The sequence below is a fragment of the Mustelus asterias genome, chromosome 11, assembly GCF_964213995.1.
Source record: "Mustelus asterias chromosome 11, sMusAst1.hap1.1, whole genome shotgun sequence".
Classification (NCBI taxonomy): Eukaryota; Metazoa; Chordata; class Chondrichthyes; order Carcharhiniformes; family Triakidae; genus Mustelus; species Mustelus asterias.
Window position 1 is genome coordinate 75,019,346 of NC_135811.1, and position 23,377 is coordinate 75,042,722.

General features: G+C 43.6%; 1 protein-coding gene across 10 annotated transcripts in view; it reads left to right on the top strand.

Annotated features, from left to right (window-relative positions):
• The window catches only part of LOC144500596 (ADP-ribosylation factor 2-like), a 384,154-nt gene that overhangs the window by 348,089 nt on the left and 12,688 nt on the right, over positions 1-23,377 (top strand). The window contains exons 1-2 of one of the 10 annotated variants that reach the window (XM_078223772.1): positions 5,318-5,466; positions 22,244-22,406. In XM_078223772.1, the coding sequence (XP_078079898.1) occupies positions 22,271-22,406 (136 nt within the window). In that variant the 5' untranslated portion in view covers positions 5,318-5,466; positions 22,244-22,270. Of the gene's footprint in view, positions 1-5,317; positions 5,467-12,315; positions 12,454-12,512; positions 12,821-13,587; positions 13,607-16,281; positions 16,387-22,243; positions 22,407-23,377 lie in introns of those variants that run through there. The other 9 variants (XM_078223767.1, XM_078223766.1, XM_078223768.1 and 6 more) reach the window with 9 other exon arrangements.

The following is a 23,377-nucleotide window of genomic DNA, read 5'->3' on the forward strand; positions in this document are numbered from 1 at the left end:
GTCTCCAGCCAGGAAAGTTAGTGAGATCTTGCAAGCCCAGGCAAGTCATGGGAGTTACAGATAGTGTAACTGTAAAAAAAAACTGTCCTGTTCTAGGCCTTTTGGCTAAGATCAAATGTGGTCTGCTGATTTTTTTTTTCTGCTGATGCTGCACTTGGTTGAGGTCATTGGGTTGCATTTAAGCTTCATTTTCATATGAAGCAATTTTTAAAAGCGGCATCTTGGCCTTTTGGCTAAGATGCAAATGAGAGCATGCCTTGGAGGAGGAAACCTCCGCCTACTCCAATCAGCTTGGCTCATGTAGATCAGGCCCAAGACAGGGTAAAGGGTCGCATACCCTGTCTTGTCAGCTTGGATCGGAAATTTCTCAACTTGTTGAGACTCTGAATTGGACTTGATTTGATTGAATTGGAAAAGTATAAAAAAGATTGTCCTGTTGGACTTTAACCTGGTGTTGTGAGACTTCTTACTGTACTTACCCCAGTCCAATGCTGGCATTTCCACATCATGTAGAATATATGAACAGAGATAAAGGCCAATTTCCTGATGAAGAGAATGGAGTCTGCAGAATCAGGCAGCTCAGCACCAGAGTATTAGGCATGGAATTCCCAATTCTATGGAGGGTTTCTGAGACAGCATTACCTGCATGCGCTGCCCTCGGTCAATCCTAAGAATATTTTTAATGAATGTAAGTTGGTCCCAGGATGAATTCCCTGTTTTATTTTATACAGTAGGTCTGGATTTGCTGAGTGTCTGTATAAAGCAGCAAGAAATCCTTCATGCAGTTCATTGAATCATACAGCACAGAAGATGCCTGTGCCGGCTCTTTGAGGAGATATCCAATTATTCCTATTCTTCTGATATCTCTCCATAGCTCTGTAAAACTTTCCATCCTAAAGCTTTTGTTCCTGCCAAATCTAAATTGGTTGAACCTTTTATTAACGAGCTGTTTCTAATGAGTCTCCAATTAGCTTTTGAAAGTCACTAATACATATTTTTTCAGGCACTGTTTTCCAGCTCAGAGTAGCTCATTGCATTAAATAAGTCTCCTCACCTCTCATTCTTTCGCCAACTACCTTAAACCTCTGTCCCTCTGGTTCCAATCCCTCTCCTACCTGTGGAAACCTTTGTTACTTATTTATTCTAATAAAATGCTTCATAATTTTGAGTTCTATTGCATCTTCTCTGCTCTAAGGAGAACAATCCCAGATTCTCTAATATTTCATCTTTATTCTGTTTGATGCAGAATTCCACCGCTCTGTTAGGTTGCCCTTACTGTGAGAGTTGCAATTTGCCTGGAGTCTTTGACTTGCAAAGTGGTTTACTTTTGATGCACGATTAATTCACTCGGGAGGCTAGGACGTACCCGGGAATAAAGCCCTCTACCGCGGCTACATTCGCGGCCAGGTGTCTCTGGAGAGGGAGCATGCGGTGTCCACGGGCGCGGTTGACGCCTTCCGCGACCGCTGGGCGCCGCAGGGGCTGGGGTGTATTATCGACCCCGATAATCACCTTTTGGTTTGACGTTTTAAGTTTCCTTTCGACTTTGATTTTGGTTCGGGCTGTTCTCCCCTTCCTTTTGGGGAGCCGCCCCTTTTACTTTGTCCCTAAGTTAATTTGAGTTCGTTTATTACGTTGGTACCCGAAAAAAAGCTACCCGGGAATAAAGGCTTTTATTCACAACAAGAATAGAGCATACTGCTTAACAATACTATCCCAGACTAAGGGCTACTAGGAAGTAGCAGTGACCTTTATACTCCTGTAAGAAGGCGGAGCCAAACGGAGTGTACCACAGAACAATGCTAACAGGTAGAACACCCCAACCCTAACCCCAACAGTAACAAGAGTAACATATGTACAAGTACCCATAGTGGTAACCATCTATGGTTCACCACAACTTTCAATGGTCCTCCGAAATGCCAGCCTAGTTTTGTCGAACCACTCTGGAAAAATAGCACTCTGTAGCTCACCACTTGGATTGCAACAGTTCAAGAAAGCAGCTGACTACCATCTTTTCAAGGGTTATTAGCGATGGGCAATAAATGCTGACCTTTCCAACGATGCTCACATCTCTGAATGAATAAAAAAAACTCTTACATGGTTTAAACAGTCATAGTCCTGCCTGTCATTATTTACTTGAGTGTCTATGCTGTTGGCTCCTTGGAAGCCACTATTTTCCAGATGTCTGTACTAGTTGCATCAGGAGGTTTAGGGTGGCACAGTGGTTAGCACTGGCGCCTCACAGCACCAGAGACCCAGGTTCAATTCCAGCCTCGGGTGACTGTGTGGAGTTTGCACATTTTCCCCATGTCTGCGTGGATTTCCTCCGGGTGCTCCGGTTTCCTCCTACAGTCCAAAGATGTGCAGGTTAGGTGGATGCTAAATTGCCCCTTCATGTCAGGGATCTAGCAGAGTAAATATGTGGGGTTACAGGGAGAGTGCCTGGGTGGGATTGTGGTCAGTGTAGACTCGATGGGCCGAATGGCCTCCTTCTGCACTGTAGGGATTTCTACAGCCTTGATTGTCAGGGGCAATACATTTGCTACTTTTCAAATGAAAAGGAGGGAATAACTCAAGAGCACCTAGCACTTGTACCATGTGACCAGATTCCAAAAATGCGCAGCAACTATTTGATGTCATCATCGCGGGGCCATGCAAACAATTCCAATGACCATATCAATCGCAAAGGGTTTCATTCAATAAACATCCAGTTGACCCCAGGCCACTGCAGCACAACAATGCAGCTGGGTGCAACACAATATTCCATCAGCCACAATTCTTCCACCTTGAGACAGCCAAGGTGCCAAAACTCCTTGAGGGAAAAGGCAAACTGAGCCATAGCTTCCGGGAGCCAGTCAGCCAGCTCCCAACCTTGCCATCCTGGCTATTAGTCTGTATACAAATTCAAGTAGAACATTCCAGTGTTAAAGCATGGACAGAACAGGTGGAATCCTATTCAATAAAGTCTGGAAGATGATGCGCGATTAAATCACTCGGGAGGCTGGATCGTACCCGGGAAATAAAGGCTTTTATTAGTAACAAGAATGGAGCATACTGCATAACAATACAATGATGTGGAGATGCCGGCGTTGGACTGGGGTAAGCACAGTAAGAAGTCTCACAACACCAGGTGTTGTGAGACTTCTTACCTAACAATACAATCCCAGACTAAAGGGTCACCAGGCAGTGCAGTGACCTTTATACTCCTACAGGTAGGCGGAGCCAACCGGAGTGTACCACAGAACAATACCAACAGGTAGAACACCCCAACCCTAACCCCAACAGTGACAACAGTAACATATGTACAAGTACCCATAGTGCTAACCATCTATGGTTCACCACAGAAGATTAAACACAACTATTGCGTGTTGGTTGGTCTCTTAGAAGGGGGGGGACCAGGAAGCTAGAATGTTTTTCAGATGAGTCTGAGCCACAGTTACAAAACAAGGGGATGAAGAAATAGGAGATCTGATGCAAGATTTATAAAATTAGCACTGCAACTTCTCTTAAAGGCAAGCCTGAGTCCCTTAATGACGTTACCATCACTGAGCTCCCCACCATCACCATCCCATGGGTTACCACCATTGACCAGAAACTTAACTGGGAACTCTGTGGCATGTAACCCACCTCCTGTCTTCTCAAAGCCTTTCCATCTACAAGGCACAAGTCAGGAGGATTGAAAGAATGTTTCTTTCATTATTTGTTATTTGGATGTGGGTGGCTCTGGAAGAGCTAGCATTTATTGCCCATCCCTAATTGCCCTTAAACTGTTTGGCTTACTCGGGTATATCAGAGTCAGCTGCTATGGTTCTGGAGTCACATCTTGGTCAGACCAGGAAAAGACAGCAGATTCCCCTGAAGCAGATGGTTTTTTACAATGAAATGATAGTTTCATGGTCACCATTACTGAGACTTGCTTTTTAATCCAGCCTTATTTATTAAATGAATATAACTCATATCTATGCTCAGCGTTGGTCCAGGCCTCTGGATTGCTGGTTCCATAGAATTATACAATCTCGCCAGTGAAAAAAAAGGCCACCCAGCCCATCGAGCCAGCACCAACTCTCCGAAAGAACATCCCACGCAAGCCCTTCCCAATGCTCTATCCCTGTGCATTTATCATTGTTAAACCACCTAACCTACACATCTTTGGACTCTAAGGGGCAATTTAGCATGGTTAAACCACCTAACCTGCACATTTATGGACACCCACGGAGACACAGGGAGAATGTGCAAACTCCATACAGTCACCTAAAGCTTGAACCAATCCAGGTCCCTGGTGTTGTGAGGCAGCAGTGCCACCGTTTGGCCCCTGGTTCAGTAACATTACCATCATGCTACCATTCCCCGGGGCATGAGTACTCTCCACTTGTCCTTTAATGGCTGCTGCATTCGGGTCTCCTCACCAACACCCTAATGCAGAATGTCCACTCCTGTGTGATTTTTTAAAACATGAACATGGTAAATATTTTCCTGTGGAGCCATATAACTTTTCTAAACTTCTTGAAATCAGTTTCACAACGGAGTAAATCTGATTTTTGGGCCTCCCGCCAAATCCCCCACCACTACCCACCATTGAACCCGTCGAAGGGTGTATGGGAGAATTCCGCCCTCACCTTGATATTGTTTGCTGCTTGTCCAATGACAGGCTGGTTTCCCTTTGTCGATGATAGGCTCACTGGTGTGAAATCCACACCCCTTCCAATGGTGGTAATTGTAGCCAATCCCACCAGTCAGAGAGCTGGTGGGAGTGAGAACAATGTTGGTTTTACACTCCCCCTGATGGTACTGTCCAACCACATCAATGAGTAATATTGGGTAGGGTGAAATCTGCACTCTAACATATCCTGTGGACTTCCCAATTCAACAAGTTTGGTTAAAATTGCCACGTGCTCCCCCACCTCCACCTCCCTCCAATATTCTAAACTGGACGGAACCATTACTGGATGAATGCAATGCCCAGTTGTCATGGTGGCATTTTAAAAAATCCGTCCCCCACCTCTGTTGTTCTGGTCTGGCTGCTGCACTTTGTTGCCACATCACTATCTCATCACTGTTGGCTTTTACACTTTTCCATGTTTACTGAATGGTACAAGAACATGCCAATCCTGACGTAAGGCTGGACGAAGAGCTCTCCTGTTACTACTCTGAGTCATTGAGCTGATGATACAGTTTCAAACAGCTTTTTATCAGTGGATATAGAAGCATAAGGGAATACCAGGGCAGCTGGACATGCTAACAATTGATAAGGAGCATGACCTCAGTTGCAAAGGTTAAGTGTTAAAGTGCAATATAAATGCAAATCTCTTTCTTTCAGACATTGTCGGAATTTCATTACATTCTGAGTGCTGAACACCCCTGGCTCTGTTGCCTTTGTTGCGTCTCATTAATGAATAAACCTCTCCATCCCAGTTTCACGGCACTTATCTGTCACAATTGTACGATGCTATACTACACTCGAAGCTGGTAAGTAGCAGAATTGTGTGTAAAATAGTCACCTCATAACTTGCAGCTCACAGAAACATTCTGCCTTAGTTTCTGCATTGGTTTCACGTCATTACTGTTCTAAATCAGAAGATGTAAGGATATAACTCAATGAAAGGAACAAGTATAGTTTTAGGCAGAGGTTGATTTTCTCTATATTCCTCTCCAAGCAAACATTTTACTGTAAAATTGCTTCTGAGTTCTTTTACATTCCTCCCCATTAGTCCTCTGTGCTTGGTTAAATCCAATGGTTGCTCAGACACTTTGTGGGTAAATGATACATTGTTTAAGATTGGTTATCTCATTCTTATTTATGCAACAATTTGATATAAACTTTAAACAGGAACTGGGTCTTTGATTGGATCATTTGCCCATCAGTCTTTGCAGGCAGAAAGTTGCCACAGCAACCCAACTGATCTCAATAAGATCTCAATAAAACTACTGTAAAATAAACAAAAGACTTTCATTCATAAAGCACCCTTTGCAAGCCAGACATTGCAGAGCATTTTACAGCCAATGAAGTATTTTTTTTGAAGCGGTGTCGCTACTGTAACGGAGGAAAAACAACAACCAATTTGTGCACCGCAAGCTGCCACAAATAGCAATGTGGTAATGACCGGACCATCTGCTTTTGTGATATGTTGTGAAGGGTGAATACTGGCCAAGACGTCAGGAATATCTCCACTGCTCTTCCTGAAAATAATACAATCAGATCTTTTGCACTCAGCTGAGAGGGTGGAAAGGGTCTCAGTGTAACATCTCATCCAAAAGATGGCACTTCCAACACTGCAGCTCTTCCTCAGTAATGCATTGGCGTATCAGCCTATATTTTATGCACAAGTTCTACAGTGAGACTTGAACCACCAACCTTCTGACTCAGAGGTGAGTGTGTTACCCACCGCGTTACAGCAGACACACATCGAGCATTATATTAAAATCAGGCCACAGTTATTCTTAATGTTTGGTTTGCTCTCAAAGGATCTTTCTCCACACCCAAACTATGACTGCAACACTACATTCTGCACTCTCTCGTTTCCTTCTCCATGAATGGTATGCTTTGTCTGTATAGTGCGCAAGAAACAATACTTTTCACTGTATACTAATGCATGTGACAATAATAAATCAAATCAAAATCAAAAAGGGTTCAAAGAATGCTTTACTTTTCCCCCAGGCCATTAGGATTTCCTTCTCTTATTTCCCCTTTTTACCACTTACCGTTGATCATTTCAGTGCCACCCTTGTCTTGATCTCTCATTTTCTCTCTTCCTCTCCTCAAAGCAATGGCCCTGATTGGTGCGAGGTTCCAGAAAGCTCATGAATGAAGGATATAACTGGAGCTAATGTTTCCACATTTTAACAAATGTTTATTTACAGTTACAGATTACAGACAAGTACCATCTCCAATTAAACACAATTAATTTACAATTAACAACCTCAATTCAGTTCTCACGCGAGGGCCCATTTCTTTATGCACGAATTGTGAAAATGAGTCGTTGTCGAAAAGGAAGCATTACAACCATGGCTAATTATTTTTATTCATTCATAGGGTGTCAGTAGCACTGACAAGGCCAGCTTTATTGTCCATCCCTAATTGCCCTGTCATAAAAGCACAAAAGGAGTCAAAGAGTAAGGAAAGCTATTCACCCCGTCAATACTCTAAAACTCTGATATGAACCAAATATTTAACTGCACTTCAAACATTCCACTGATTCCCGATGTGCCCAGTAGATTATATCCGTTTCAAATGTATTTTTCAACAGTTTAAAATGATGTCCTCCACCACTACTGGCGTTGAATTAATATCCTGGGTTACCTTCAGCTATATTTTGTAATACTTTTATTTCTCATCCACATTCCATCCTCGGCAAAGTTGCTCAAAAACATAACAGCAGGTACCACATGTAAACTGGTGACGCCCACCTCACCTCGCCGCCATCTCTCTTGAACTATTCACTGCATCTGTATTGTCCACCTATTTGTCCAGCATCCATTCCTGGATTAGCCATATAATTTCCTTCAATTAAACATCAGGAAAGTCGAAGCAATTGTCTCTGGCCTTTACCACAAACTGTGTGTCCTAATCACTGATACACTTCCCTTCCAGTCCACTGTCTCAGGTTCAACCGGGCTGCTTGAAACTTCAGCATCCTGCTTGACGTTGAATTGAGCGTTTCAATTCCATATTCTGTCCATCAGCGTGGTTGCCTACTTCCAGAACCACACTGCCTCAACCCATTTGCTGCTAAAACCCTCACCCATGTGTTTGCCGGTTATGGACTCACTTATTTCAATGCTCTCATGACTGGCTTTCCAGCTTCCACTCTGCAAAACTCTGCTCTCCATATCCTAATCTGTGCCTTGTCTCATTCACCCATGACCCCTCTGCTCACAGAAACATTTGTTTCCCTTCTCTGAATGGCTGGATTTTAAAATTCTCATAGAATCCCGACAGTGCAGAAGGAGGCCATTTGACCCATCGAGCCTGCACCGACAACAATCCCACCCAGGTCCTATCCTCGTTATCCCACATATTTACCCTCCTAACCCCCCCTGATACGAAGGGGCAATTTAGCATGGCCAATCAACCTAACCCGCACATCTTTGGAGTGTGGGAGGAAACCGGAGCACCTGAAAGAAACCCACGCAGACATGAGGAGAACATGCAGACTCTGCACAGACAGTGACCCGAGGCTGGAATTGAACCTGGGTCCCTGGCACTGTGAGGCAGCAGTGCTAACCACTATGCCACCGTGCCGCCCTAAATCTCATCTTTGATTTTCAAATCCTTTCATGGCCTTACTTCCCTAGAGGAAACATACAGCAAACAAGATCACAGGTCCAAACTGGTCTTGTACACCTTAAAATGGAACACCAGTTAAAAACTGTGAAATAAGAATACTGGTCCAAACTTTTTTCCATTGGGTCCTCCTTATCTCTGTAATCTCCTTTAGCCCTTTGAAAAATCTGCACTCCCCTAACTCTGGTCTCATGTCTATTTCTCACTTCTTTCACCATTGCTGTACCTTCACCTGGGAGAAACCACTCCACCTTTTCATCTCCCTCTCCTCCATTAAGAGTCTCCCCAAAGCCTACCTGTTGTACCAAACATTCTGAGAGTCTCTTGTCAACTGATTCAGCAGGTTGTTCAGCTGCAAAGGTCATCCTAGTCAACTTGAATCATTTCCTTTTTTTATTCATTCGTGGGACATGGGCCTCGCTGGCTGGGCCAGCATTTATTGCCCAGCCCTAGTTGCCCTTAGAGGGCAATTGAGAGTCAACCACATTGCTGTGGCTCTGGAGTCACATGTAGGCCAGACCAGGTAAGGATGGCAGATTTCCTTCCCTACAGGACATTAAAGTGTAAGTTTATTTATTAGTGTCACAAGTAGGCTTACATTGAAGTTACTGTGAAAATTCCCTAGTCACCACACTCCAGCGCCTGTTTGGGTTCAGTGAGGGAGAATTTAGCACGGCCAATGCACCTAACCAGCGCGTCTTTCAGACTATGGGAAGAAACCAGAGCACCTGGAGGAAACCCACAGAGACACAGAGACTTGAGTGGGTTTTCCTGACAATCGACAATGGTTTCATGGTCATCAGTAGATTCTTAATTCCGGATTGTTTTTATTCAATTCAAATTCCACCATCTGCCGTGGCGGGATTCGAATGCATGTCCTCAGAACATTAGCTGAGTTTCTGGATTAATAATCTAGCAATAATACCATTAGGCGATCGCCTCCACATCATCATCGCCTTCCTCATCTGACATCCATACATACATGGCTTTTCAGCGGGCTGTCTGGTTTAGTTAGCACAGCAGTTCCTTCCACTGCTACCCACTGTATAAAGATGCTTAGTTATCAGAGAAATTATGAAGATGTTATGGGGTGAGGTGGGGGTGGTGGTGGTGGGGGGGGGGGGGCGGGGGGGGGGGGGTGCGGGGGGCGGGTGCAGCGAGGGGTCAGATTGCTCTCCCTGCCCTCACTGAGGGAAAGTTGGCCAGCTGCTGATGCACCTGGATGAAACCTGCCCTGCAGCCAAAAAGTGCAACCTGCAGGCTAAACTGAGAATGCCCCTCAGTGGGAAGGAGACCCGCCACAGAGGTCAATCAGATATTGGGTGCTCTGATTTCCTCCCACAGTCCAAAGGCGTGTAGGTTAGGTTGAATGGCTATGCTAAATTGCCCCTTAGTGTCAGGAGGATTAGCGGGGTAAATATGTTGGGGTTAGGGGTTAGGGCCTGGCTGGAATAGTTGTCAGTGCAGGCTCGATGGGCCAAATGGCCTCCTTCTGCACTGTAGGGATTCTATGATTCTATGATTAAGGGTTACAAGTTAGAGGTGCTATGGTTGGATACATGTTTAAATAGCTACAGTGGACCCAGCTTGGAGTATTGCTGAACTGATATCTAGCTTTAGAGACTTGCATCAAGGGTGAGCAAGTCCAAAGGCAAACTGAAGTTCAGCGTATCAGAGGATGCACTGCTGGGAATATTTCCATGGGAATGAAGAACCAGAATGAGTTCAGAATTGATGGTGGGACAGAAAAATGGTTGTGAAGTTGGAGGTTAACATAAGTTCCAGAGAAAGCAGAGAAGGAGACTTAGGCCCAGGAGAATGAATTACTAGCTAGTGACTAAGCTGTAGCTGAAAAACCAGTGGAACCAGTAAGACAATCATAAACGCAGCGGCTAACAACAGGGCTCCAGATGGGCTGTGGGCTATCCCTGAAGCCATCCCCAACATGGATAGTTTTCATGACTTGGGGCGGATGATTCAGGATTAAATGCCTGATAATGATACAATTAATTCAATTGATGTCCCCAACACCGGGAAATACGCCATGTTTCTAACGGGGCGGGAGGAGGGAAGAATCACGGCACGCGTTTGCGTCTATGTGAAATGCTATGTGATTGTTCCCGGGTAATGTTCCGCTCCTGGTACTGAACCTAGCCCAATGCGACAGGGAGTGCAAAACCCCAGCCCAAGAATAATGAGTTGTTGGAACTTAATCGAGAAAATAAGTTGTTTTGCTTGTTGTAAAGGTTCCGCAAGTGAATGAAATAAAGACATCTAATCTCATCAGACTAGCTGCTGAGCTGAATGAAAAGATTAACAAGCTTGAAAAAGAAATAGAAAGTAAAAGAGTAAACAAATATTTAGTTAAAATTGTGAAATAAATTGAGATAAAGGTTCCTTTTTACAAGTGTCAGTGAGAAGAATATGAACATGTACAGAAGGCTGCAACATTTCTCTTGGTTAAATGAGAAAATGACTTAGAATCATAGAATCCCTACAGTGCAGAAGGAGGCCATTCGGCCCATCGAGTCTGAACGACAACAACCTGACCCAGACCCTGATTCGATAACCCCACATATTTACCCTGCTAATACCCCTGACACACTAAGGGGCAATTTACCATGGCCAACCAACTTCATTGCAATGTGAATGTAAGCTTACTTGTGACTAATAAATAAACTCTCCTTTTTTAACCCGCACATCTTTGGACTTGATCGTCCAACTCAACAGCCTAATCCTGCCTTCTTCCTATTACCTTTGATCCCATTCGCCCCAAGTGCTATATCCAGCCGCCTCTTGAATACATTCAATGTTTTGGCATCAACTACTTCCTGTGGTAATGAATTCCACAGGCTCACCACTCTGTGGGTGATGAAATGCCTCCTCATCTCCGTCCTACATGGTCTACCTTGAATTCTTAGACTGTGACCCCTGGTTCTGAACACCCCCACCATCGGGAACATCCCTGCATCTATCCTGCGTAGTCCTGTTAGAATTTTATAAGTCTCTATGACATCCCCCCTCATTCGTCTGAACTCCAGCGAAAACAATCCTAACTTAGTCAATCCCTCCTCATAAATCAGTCCCACCATCCACAGAATCAGCCTGGTAAATCTTCGCTGCACTCCCTCGAGAGTATGAACATCCTTTCCCAGAAAAGGAAACCAAAACTGCACACAATATTCTAGGTGTGGCCTCACCAAGGCGTTGTATAATTGCAACTCCACATCATAATTGCAACAACACGTCCCTGCTCCTGTTCTCGAAATCTCTCGCAATGAAGGCCAACATACCATTTGCCTTCTTTACCGCCTACTGCACCTGCATTCTTACCTTCAGTGACTGGTGCACAAGGACACGTAGGTCCCCCTGCACACTCCCCTCTCCCAATTTACAGCCATTCAGGTAGTAATCTGCCTTTTTGTTTTTGCTTCCAAAGTGAATAACCTCACATTTATCCAAACTGAACTGCATCTGCCATTGATTTGCCCACTCACCCAACCTGTCCAGATCATGCTGTGAAGGATCTCTCCATCCTTGTTGCAGTTCACCCTCCCACCCAACTTGGTACCATTTGCAAACTTTTGAGATGTTACATTTTGTTCGCTCATCCAAATCATTAATATATATTGCCTCTCTTACATCATCCTGTGGGCGGTACAGTTTTTCCAGTCCCACACGTCAATTATTTCAATTGTGCTACGAAAAAAGTGGAATGACTACAGATTGAAGATTTTTTTTGACCCCTCGTTCTGGTCTGATTGGTAGCTTTCTAACAATTCTCAAAGTGAAATCAATATTTATGAATTGGGTACAGAATGACAATGAACAAGAAATGAATCCAGCCATTGAAAGCAGTGACTTGCTCATAGTGGCAATGTGAATGCAGCAACTCTGTGTTGCAATGTGTGCTCTGAGTCACAGCATTGGCATGGGACACGCCCTGCACACCACTGGCCCAATGGGCGGTCACCTCAGCCTGCGCCCCCTGATTGGCTGCCGCGGCTGTCCATCATCCGCACCCGGGGCAGGGCGCACACGGCTTGTGCACGGGCGGTGCACGTCATCACGCACGCAAAAGGAAGCGGACCCGCGAGGGAGAGTGTGTGGAGTGAGTACCCGGGGGACGGGAGTCGGAAGGGAGCGATCAAGGGAGTGAGTGAGAGGAGCTGGTGAGGGAATGGAGAGGGTTGAATGCGGACCCGGGAGGGAGTGGGTGAATGCGGACCCGGGAGGGAGAAGGGTGTGGGTGAATGCGGACCCGGAAGGGAGAAGGGTGCGGGTGAATGCGGACCCGAGAGGGAGAGGGTGCGGGCGAATGCGGACCAGGAAGGGAGAGGGTACGGATCAATACGGACCCAGGAGGGAGAGGGTGGGGGGGTGAATGCGGACCCGGTAGGGAGAGGGTACGGATGAATGCGGACCCGGAAGGGAGAGGGCGAGGCGGCCATTTTAGCGGCAGGAACAGGGTAAGGGGTTGAACAGTTCATGGTCCTGGTGGCCCCTGAGGCGGAACCGGTTCGCCACTACCGGAACTCGGTGCGAATTGAATGAATGCGGAAATGGAAAGCCTGGGATCTCAGGCCCAGGTCCCGGGGGTTGGTTATTTTCTCCAAAGGAAGGGATCAGTCGCTGTTGAGCGTTATAATGTCAACAGGCCACAGCGCTGGTCCCTGGTCAGCAGCCTTGGCCAAGGCTTGCTTGTTCTTTGTTCTTTGAACTGGAGGCCTTGGGTATGACCCAGTAGTCCAGAGTATGTTCTGAGGGCAGCTGCACATCCTGACCTGGATTTAGATGAGACTTGTTGGGAGATGCTTGTCTAAAAACCTACAGAAAGTTGCCAGTTGCCCTTTTAATCCGTGGCAACAATATATGTATCCACATTCTTGCAAAGGGTGTGTCCAGATTCTGGGCATGTATTTGGAAATTGTTGTAAAAGAATATATTTGATAGCAAAAAGTCTTAAATTCTTGAAGATGGAGAAATAAGGAACTAGAATATTTGTGTCAACGGCAAAATATCTTTGGGTATGAATACCTTGGGTGTTCTTTGGGTATGAACAAGGTCCTTTGGATATGAACATGATGGCACAGTGGTTAACACTGCTGCTGCACAGCGCCAGGGACCTGGGTTCGATTCCAGCCTCAGATGACTGTTTATGTGGAGTTTGTACATTTTCTCCATGTCTGTGTCGGTTTCCTCCCACAGGCCAAAAGATGTACTAGTTTGGTGCATTGGCCATGCTAAATTCTCCCTCAGTGTACCCGAACAGGTGCCAGACTGTGGTGACAAGGGGATTTTCACTAACTTCATTGCCGTGTTAATGTAAGCCTACTTGTGACACTAATAAATAAACCTTAGCCTGAGAAATTTGCAGTGCTGCACTGCTACATTAGGCTTAAAATTTAAATCAATTTTCAAAAATAGATAGCAAGATTGAGTTCTTAACCCTCAAGGATGTTGGAATGCATTTATGATATAAGGTTGAAAGCTGCAAATTAATTTGGAAATGTCCTGGTACAGATGGCTTAAAGCATTTTGTGGCAGTAAACAAATGTGTTCCAATATATTCAAAAGAGGCATTTGAAAAATTAATACTTTATATTTCTTTCCCTGCCACTGAATTTGGTTTAACATAATCTGGTTTTGACCAAAATAGATAACTTGCATTGAAAGTGAAAGCTTACAGCTGTAAATGCTTTTCGGTTGTGTCAATGGAAGGGACATTAGAGTAGGTCATTTAACTCCATGAGTGTGTTCTGCCATTCAATGAAATTGCAGTTGAGGTGTAACTTGACTCCGTATACCTGTCTTTCCTTTTGATTAATAACAATTATCAATCTCAGGTTTAAAATTAACAATAGATCTAGCATCAAATACCATTGATGTTCCAAATTGCGAGCCACCTTTTGCGTGAAGTGTACCTACTTTAATTCTTGGAAGCTCTGCATGTAACATTTGAGATGCCCTCCCTCTTCCTACTGATTTGTAATCAGAAGGGGATCAAGGGTTATGGGAATCAAGTGGGAAAGTAGAGCTGAGGATTAACATGTCAGGTCATGATCTCATTGAATGGCGGAGCAGGATCGATGGGCCAAATGGCCTACTTCTGCTCCTACATCTTCCGAGACACTCCAACCAGCGGACGTTGCTCTCGATCTAACTTATCAATTTTCTTTATCATTGGAAACTTCAAGTAATTTAGGCAGCCTCAAGTTCTGGCATGTCTGCCCTCGGAATCCATGTTATGTAGTCCATTTTTGCTTATTTGATTGGCACCCCAATCACAGACATCCACTCCCCCCTCCACCAACACACAGTGGCAGACGTGTGTACCATCTACAAGATGCACTGCAGGAACTCAAGGCACCTTGATGAGTTCCTGCTGTGCATATTCCAAACCCATGTCCGCTACCAACTAGAAGGAGCAACTTTTTTGCTGGTTGGAGTGTCTAGGAAGATCATCAGATGTAGGAGCAGAAGTAGGCCATTCGGCCCATCGATCCTGCTCCGCCATTCAATGAGATCATGACCTGACATGTTAATCCTCAGCTCTACTTTCCCACTTGATTCCCATAACCCTTGATCCCCTTCTGATTACAAATCAGTAGGAAGAGGGAGGGCATCTCAAATGTTACATGCAGAGCTTCCAAGAATTAAAGTAGGTACACTTCACGCAAAAGGTGGCTCGCAATTTGGAACATCAATGGTATTTGATGCTAGACCTATTAATTTTAAACCTGAGATTGATAGATTGTTGTTAATCAAAAGGCAAGACAGGTATATGGAGTCAAGTTACACCTCAACTGCAATTTCATTGAATGGCAGAACACATTCGTGGAGTTAAGTGACCTACTCTAATGTCCCTTCAGCAGACAGCTCCAAGCCACTTGGAAATGTATTGCATGTACCAAAACCTTTCTTCACAGCATTGTAGATGTGCTTGCTTTACACAAACTGCAGCGGTTCAAAGCCAGCACACCACCACCTTGAGGGCAATTGGGGATGGGCAATAAATGCTGGCCTAGTCAGCAATGCCCACATCCCATGAATGAATTTCTTTATAAAAGTCCTTAGCCTGGAGGGTTGAAAAATGCTGTTTTTTGTATTTATTTTACTGTTGGATAAATCATTAATGATGACATGAATATATGTTGGTATCTGCAATTGAAAAATATTTTGGTATCCGTGTATTAACCACCACCTTTCTGGGCCTTCCTCATATTTTGTCCCGTTTGCGTTCAATCAGAACTTTACCACTACCACCCATCACTTTGCATTAATCACAATTTCTCCAGCACCTAGATTAACCCTGATTAATATGGTGGGCTCTACATTGGGGAAACTAAACGCAGACTTGGTGACCACTTTGCAGAACACCTTTGCTCAGTCCTCAAGCATGACCCCAATCTTCCTGTTACTTGCCATCTTAATCCAGCACCTTGCCTGCTCCAAGTGAAATCCAACACAAGCTGGAGGAGCAGCATCTCATCTTCTGGTTGGGCATGTTGCAGCCCTCAGGACTGAGTTCAACAACTTTACACTGTGACCTTTCTCCTCTGTCTTAAGCCCTTTTTTAATATTCCATATATTTATTGACTTAATGCAAAATGAGGTATTCATTTAGGCCAGGAAAATATGGATGGAGAGACAGTATAAAGTAAATGGAGACATTCTAAATTAGGTGCAGGAACAAAGGGACCTCAGTGCATATGTATATGAGCCATTTAAGGTGGCAGTGTTGAGAGAGCAGTTAATAAAGCAGATGATATCCTAGGTTTCACAAATGGAGTATTGAGTAAGTTGACGAGGTTGAATCTGTTTTCCTTGGAGAAAATAAGGTTAAATGGAGATTTGATAGAGCTTTTCAAGATCCCAAAGGGTATGGACAGGGTAAAAATTGCCCCTCAAGAGTGCATTAAGAACTAGAGGGCACAGATTCGAAATGATGGGCAAAAGGAATAAAAGCGATGCGAAGAAAGTTTTTCTTTTGCCTAAAGTGTTCTTGGAATCCAGAATGAACTCCCGAGAGGGTGGTGGAGGCAGGTTTGATCGTGGTATTCAAAGAGAAATTGCTTTCTGAAGAGAAAACGCAAGGTTACAGGGTAAGGTAAAGGAACGGGACAAGGCAGACTTGCTGGACCATATTGGTTCTTGCATTGTAACGGTTCTGTGATTCTGAACATATCTTTATTCATGTACCTAAGCATATTGCAATGCCGAAGCGGACTTGATCAGTCTGTGTCTGTATGAGCCTCCTTCCACCTTAGTTCATCTTATCTGAATGGCATATCCTTCTATTCCTTTCTCCCTCAAACTTGGTGTTGTGGTGAGCCTGCTTTGAGGGATGAATCTCTGAGTCCACCTGAGCTTGCATCAAATGGCATAGGTAAAAAGACTTTAACCCTCCGTTCATTCTTGATCTGGGAGAGATAGGAGTATGGCCATTTTCGCTGCACTCTATATAGTTTAGTACGTAGCTTTCAGCTTGCAAATAAATAGTTAGTTGAATTCTTAACTGGTGGTTGCCTGGATTATCTGTAGCTACATTAGCAATGAGTGGAAAATTGGCACTCCATTGCAGAGGAGAAGGAAGTTTCCATTTGATTCAAATTTCAGCACAAATCACTATCGTTTCGTTTTTCAGTAAGCTTGAACCATTTGATGTAAATGAAGAAGATTGGTTGCATTATGTAAAACATGTATGTTACTTTTTTTAAGAGGAAACAATATAGGAGAGGGAGGAGAAGCAGAGAATTACCTGCTCATAGCAGGTGGCATCCAGATGTATAGTGTAATAAGTTTGACTTATCCAGAGGCTTGAAGTCATTTAGCGATTATTACTGTCTAAAACCTCATCATTCTTCAGAGGTACAAGTTTAATTTGATGGGGAGGGCCCCAGGAGAATCCGTTGCAGATTTTGTGGTCAGCTTGAGGAAACTGGCAGACTGTTACAAGTTTGAAACTTCCCTGAATTATATGTTTGAGAGACTAGTATGCAGGATTAATATTGGCAATTCAAAAGAAGCTACTAGCAGAGTCAGCTTGACTTAAAAAGGACTTCAGAAAAAGGTGCTCAACAATTGTAAAGTGTGCCAGAAGGCGAGCTCCACCAGTTGGGGCGAAGGCTGTGGCAGCAGCACCGCGGTTGTGGCTGTCTGTTTAAACAAAGGATGGTTGACATACAGAAAACTGGGGTGAGACATGTCGTCATGGTCACACAAAAAAACTTGCGTGTTTCTGATGTGGAGGAAATCACACCCCAGAGAAGTGCAGGCATCGAAGTGCAGAGTGTTTCGGGTGTGGTAGTAGAGGTCACTTAAAGCATAGATGTAAGAACCTCCCCAGATCAGGAAGGAGGCAGAAGCCAGTGTCGGTCCACAGTATGGGGGGAGTGCCAGTCACCTGAGTGGAATGTGTTGACATTAACCCACATTGAAGTGGGCAAAGTGGCCTCTATAACCGTGGGATTGCTAGTAAATGGATGTCCACCATAAATGGAAGCCAACACCAAGGCTTCCGCAACTGTCATAGGGGAACAAATTTAACGTTACTTGCAGGACAAGATCCAACTGTTGCGGCTGGAGAAAACTGCGGCCAAGCTAGCCACTTATACTGAAGAGATGCTTAATGTCAAGGGGACTACCATGACTCTGGTAGCTTATGGGCAGCTCCCACTTATTCTCGTTTTAAGACAAGGATCAAGTCTGATGGGACATGACCGGCTCCAGTCCGTTAAATTGAATTGGATAGAGATATTCAAATTGGGTGAGGGGGGGTTTGTACAAAATCATCTGAAGACATCCTGAAGTTTTCCTAGAAGAGTTAAGAAAAATAAGGGGCACCAATGTTCATGGATGCTACAGGGCAAGGCTTGTCTCCTATTCAATTTTGGAAAAAGTAGAAGCTCAACTTAAGAGCCTTGAAGATTTGGGCATAATGATTGGTACAGCTCGCAGAGTGGGCCGCACCTATTGTACCAGTTGTCAAGCCAGACAAGACTATCCACATTTGCGTGAATTACAAACTGACTGTCAGGCGAGCAGAAAAATTGAACAGGTATCCCACACTGAGGATTAACGATCTATATGCTAAACTAGCTGGCCACTTGACGTTTATGAAACTCTTGTGAGTCATGCTTATTTGCAACTTGAATTGGATGAATCATCCCGAGGCTATGTGATTATCAACATACACAAAGGCTTGCGTGAGTATACCTGTTTGACATTTGAAGTATCTTCAGTGTATGAATTTTCAGCACACAAGAAAATTTGTTACAGGAGTTACCTAGAGTTGCAGATTATTTGGAGTGTTAATTACAGGAAGATGAGCACTTAACTCATTTGGAGGAGGTAATTGAAAAGGTTCATGAAGGCTGGAGTTAACTTGAGAAGAGAGATGTGTATTTTTCAGGCTCGTGGGGTAACTATTGGGTTACAAAATAGATGCTCAAGGGCTTCACCCCTTGGAGGAAAAAGTAAAGGCCAGCTCCCAGGAATCTACAGAGCGGAAATTCTTTTTAGAAATGGTAAACTATTGCGGTAGGTTCATTCCAAATTTGGCTAACATGTTAGTTCCTCTGCACACCTTACTGCGGAAAGATCGAAGGTGCTTCAATCAAGTGAAGTAACAGCTTCAGTTGATGAATCTGGTTCATTTCGACCCTAACAAAGAACTTGTCCTTACCTGTAATGCATCTCCATATGGAATTTGAGTGGTACTTACTGATAAGACTAATTGATGAAGCAGAGAGACCGATAGCTTGCATAGCAAGGACCCTCTCTGAGGCAAAGAAGGGGTACTCCCAAATCGAAAAAGACAGGTTGGTGGTGATTTTCGGCATGGCAAAATTCCTCCATTTATGTATATGGGAGACGTTTCACATTCTTGACGGATCATAAATCATTACTGAAATTGTTTAAAGGAGATAAAGCGATCCCTCCCATTGCCTCTGCTTGGATACGTTGGGCACTAATGCTCTTGGCATATGCATACACCTTGGAGCACTGACCTGGGACCCAGATAGCTAGTGCTTTGAGCTGTCCCCCATTGCCCGTAGGTTCAACAACCCCACCAGTACCCAATGAAATTATAATGACTTTTTAAAATTTCTTAGATAAACCCACTGCCAGTATCCATGAAACAAATCAGGACTTGGATGGAAAGGGACCGTATTCTGTCAAAAATTAAGGGTACGATATTGGATGGGTATTTCAGTGGTCAAGCTTCAGAGGTTGTGAAGCCTTCCTATTCTCAGAAAAACGAATTAACCTGTGACGACGGAGTAATCCTCTAGGAGTCATGAGTGATTGTTCCCAATCTTGGGAGACGATTGTTATTGGAAGAATTGTGTTGTGCTCTCCTGGGCATACCAAGAATGAAAATGTTGGTCCATAGTTGCATGTGGTGGCCCGGCTTTGACGTCAATACAACGGACTTGGTTAAACAATGTCTTACGTGCTGCAGCTCCTCTACACCCATGGGAATGGCCAGGTTGACCTTGGGTGAGAGTACCCGTTGACTTTCTAGGTCCTTTCATGGGCTCAGTGTTTCTCTTATTGGTGGACACACGCTCCACGTCGATGAATGTATACCGGATGAGGTCAGCTGCTTCCTACACAACGATCAAAAAATTACATCAGTGTTTCTACATCCATGTAGTACCAAAAGTCCTGGTTTCCGATAACAGTACTGCTTTTACCAGCACGGAGTTCCAAAAATTTGTGGCTCTCAATGGCGTTACGTACATTAAAACAGTGCATGATCGCAAGATTTTTATTAGCCTATAAGAACAGCCTACACTCGACATAGCTCTGACAGAGCTGCTAATGAGAGATCGTTTGTGTACCAGACTGAGCCTAGTATTTTCAAGTTTGGCAGGAAGGGTGGAGTCTAGGCAGGAAAATAAATCAGGACTCATCAAAGGCAGAGAGAACATTTGAGGTGAATAGCCCTGTTTTCGTAAGGAAAGTTGTCCTAACTGGGTCTCAGGAATCATTGTGGCAAACACTGGGCCAATATCATATGAAGTAAGAACCCAAGATAAGATCCTGAAGAAAAATTTAGACCATTTGAGAAACAAAGAGCTCCACAAGAACCGTTGGTGTCACCAACCCCGAACATGTCTGCCAGTAATACTGATCAAAGTATTGAAGGACCTAAACAAGCCACTGCGCACTAGGAGCCTGTTGTCTTGGATGCCAAAGAGATGGCGACTGAGGATGTACTTGTCCCAGGAGAAGCAAACGAGGAGGCTAGCCTGAGTCTGACAACTCCCAAGGAAAGGCCTCAACCAGTGGTATTGGGTTGCTCTCAATGGAGAAGAAAGTACCCCGATAGACTAGGTTTTAATAATGGCATCTCCATGTAATAGGAGACCTGAAGGGGGAAGGATATTGTTGTGAGCCCTCTTTGAGGGGGGCGAACTTTGGAGATCACGTGACCTTCCATCCACTGGGATAAGAACGCACAAAACTTGAGTGTGGACTTTAAATCTGCATTTTTGGACTGGGAGAGAAAGGAGTATGACTATTTTCACTGCACTCTATATACTTTTTGTACACAGGCTAATTATTTGCAAGTTGAAAACTATTAACTGGGGATGCCTGGAGCTCTGTTGTTACACTTAACTAACTTCACCCTTAAATGCATCTATGCTTATTGCCCCAACCACTTCCTGTGATAGTACGTACGCATTCTCACCACTTTAAAGTGTCAAGATTTCTTAAATTCCTTATTGGTTATATAATGATTACCTTATATTTGTGACCCTTAGTTTTTGCATTCAGTCAAATTCCTTCATTTAAAGACCTCTATCAGATAACCTCTTGGTCTTACCTTTTCTAGAGAAAAAGGTCGCAACCTGGTCAGTTCTCCCTGGAAGTTGTACCTGCTCAGTTCTGGTATCATACTTCTCCGTCTCTTTTGCACTTTTTCCAGTATTTCTATATTATCGTTATAGTAAGGAGACAAATATTTGCACGGCACTCTTCATGCATGTCTTAACCAAGGTTCTGCATAAATTTTAATGTAATTCCTCTGGTTTTAAATTCTGTTACTCTAGAAATGAATCCCAGTACATTGCACTTTTTATGACATTGTCAAACTGTTTCTATTTTTAAATGATTTATGAATTTGTATATCTTTATCTCTTTGTGCCTCTAGCTCGTTGAGACCTTTTCTTTCCCCCTCGTACTCCAATTCCTCCCTCTTTATTTTTATCATATGCAAGCTTTGAAATTATGCCCTGTAAACTCAAACCCAGAGCATTGTACATATCTCAAATGCTGATCTGTAATTGACACTCGTGAATGCATAGATAATATACTTTGTTTGCTGTGAGCATTCAAAAGAACAAGATGAGCATTTTTACCAATAAAATTACCTGCAGTAGAAATTAAAGTGCTTTGTAGCCAGATATCTTCCGGTATTGATGTACAAGCATTTTATTGAACTTAAAACTTTGTTCAATGTCAATAAGTTTGTGTTTTTGACCACCTAAGCTTCTTCAGAATTGTACAATGATCCTTATCGCAGTTAATAACTCATTTGTTTAAATGACAATTTGTGACAGTGGGAGATTATACATTTAACAGTACAAATTCTGACACAGCTATAGTGTTTCAAGTCCCTTACTGTATTCATGTGTAAACCAAGAAACTGCAAATTCTAATAGGAACAATAACTAATGAAGATCTTAAGTGTCAACTTATTCATATAATTTAAATAGTACTTGGGGAGTGCTCACCATTTATTTAGGAAAGAAATGAACAAAAGGATTTGTTATATTTTGTCTATTGCCAAAACATTAACAGTGTTATGTGCTGACCAAGAAGTCAAATATCTATAAGGGTGAGGTATGATTAGATTTACCTTGATGAAACAGACCACACATGGAGGGAATGCAATACTCCCAGTTCACTGTAGTATGACATTAAACTGCTGCTTCTTTTTTTTTTAAGGACTGAACAGAAAAAACAGAAGACAGCATGGGAAATCTATGGACCCGTTTTTTTGGGAATAAGGAGATGCGGATTCTTATGGTGGGACTGGATGCAGCAGGAAAAACTACAATTCTATATAAACTCAAACTTGGGGAAATTGTAACAACTATCCCCACTATTGGTAAGGGCTGGTATTTTACTTGAATAATGAAATTAGTGAGGTAAGACGTGTTCTGTGGAGGATTGCACAGTCTTGTCTGACGCTAAGGAAGTAAACTCTCGGAACGGAGGAACTAACTTGGGTGGATCAGTCAAACCGGTGTACATGGTGGACATGAACGTCCTTACAATTTTTTGCCACGTTCTGTGAATGTTGTTCGGACCACATCAACTGGAAATTGTATATGGTTTTCCTCATTTTCTGGTGTAAAGTAGGCACAAACCTCTGGGCAAGAGATCCTTCTTCCAGTTTGTGCCAGCGGCATGTCAGCCTCATCATGGTGCTCACTGGTATAACTGGTGGCTGTCTCAAACAGTGGAACATTTCCACTCCATCTGACGAAGGAGCAGTGCTCCGAAAGCTTATGGTATTTGCTACCAAATAAACCTGTTGGACTTTAACCTGGTGTTGTGAGACGACTTACTGTGTTCACCCCAGTCCAACGCCGGCATCTCCACATCATAACTTTACCTCATTAAACAACTTGCCATTCCAGGTATTAGTTGAGTAAACCTTCTCTGAACTGCTTCCAATATATTTACATCTTAAATAAGAAGACCTAGTGTACACAGTACTCCAGATGTGGTCTCACCAATGCACTGTATAACTGAAGGATAACTTCCCTACTCTTGCATTTAATTTCTCTCTCAATCAACAACATTCTATTTGCTTTCTCTTAAAGACTTCCTGTACGTACATATTAACCTTTTGCCTTTCATGCACTAGGACAGATCCCTCTGCATCTTGGAGCTCTGTAATTTAGATAATATACTTTTTATTCTTCCTGTCAAAATTGACAATTCCTGCCAGCTGATAGAGTTTTCTGTTGTTTGCATGTCAGATGTAACTCGGTTGATAGCATACTCACCTAGTTGGAGGATTATGGGTTCAAGTCCCATTCCAGGGGCCCAATTTTACCCTAGCGTTGCGTC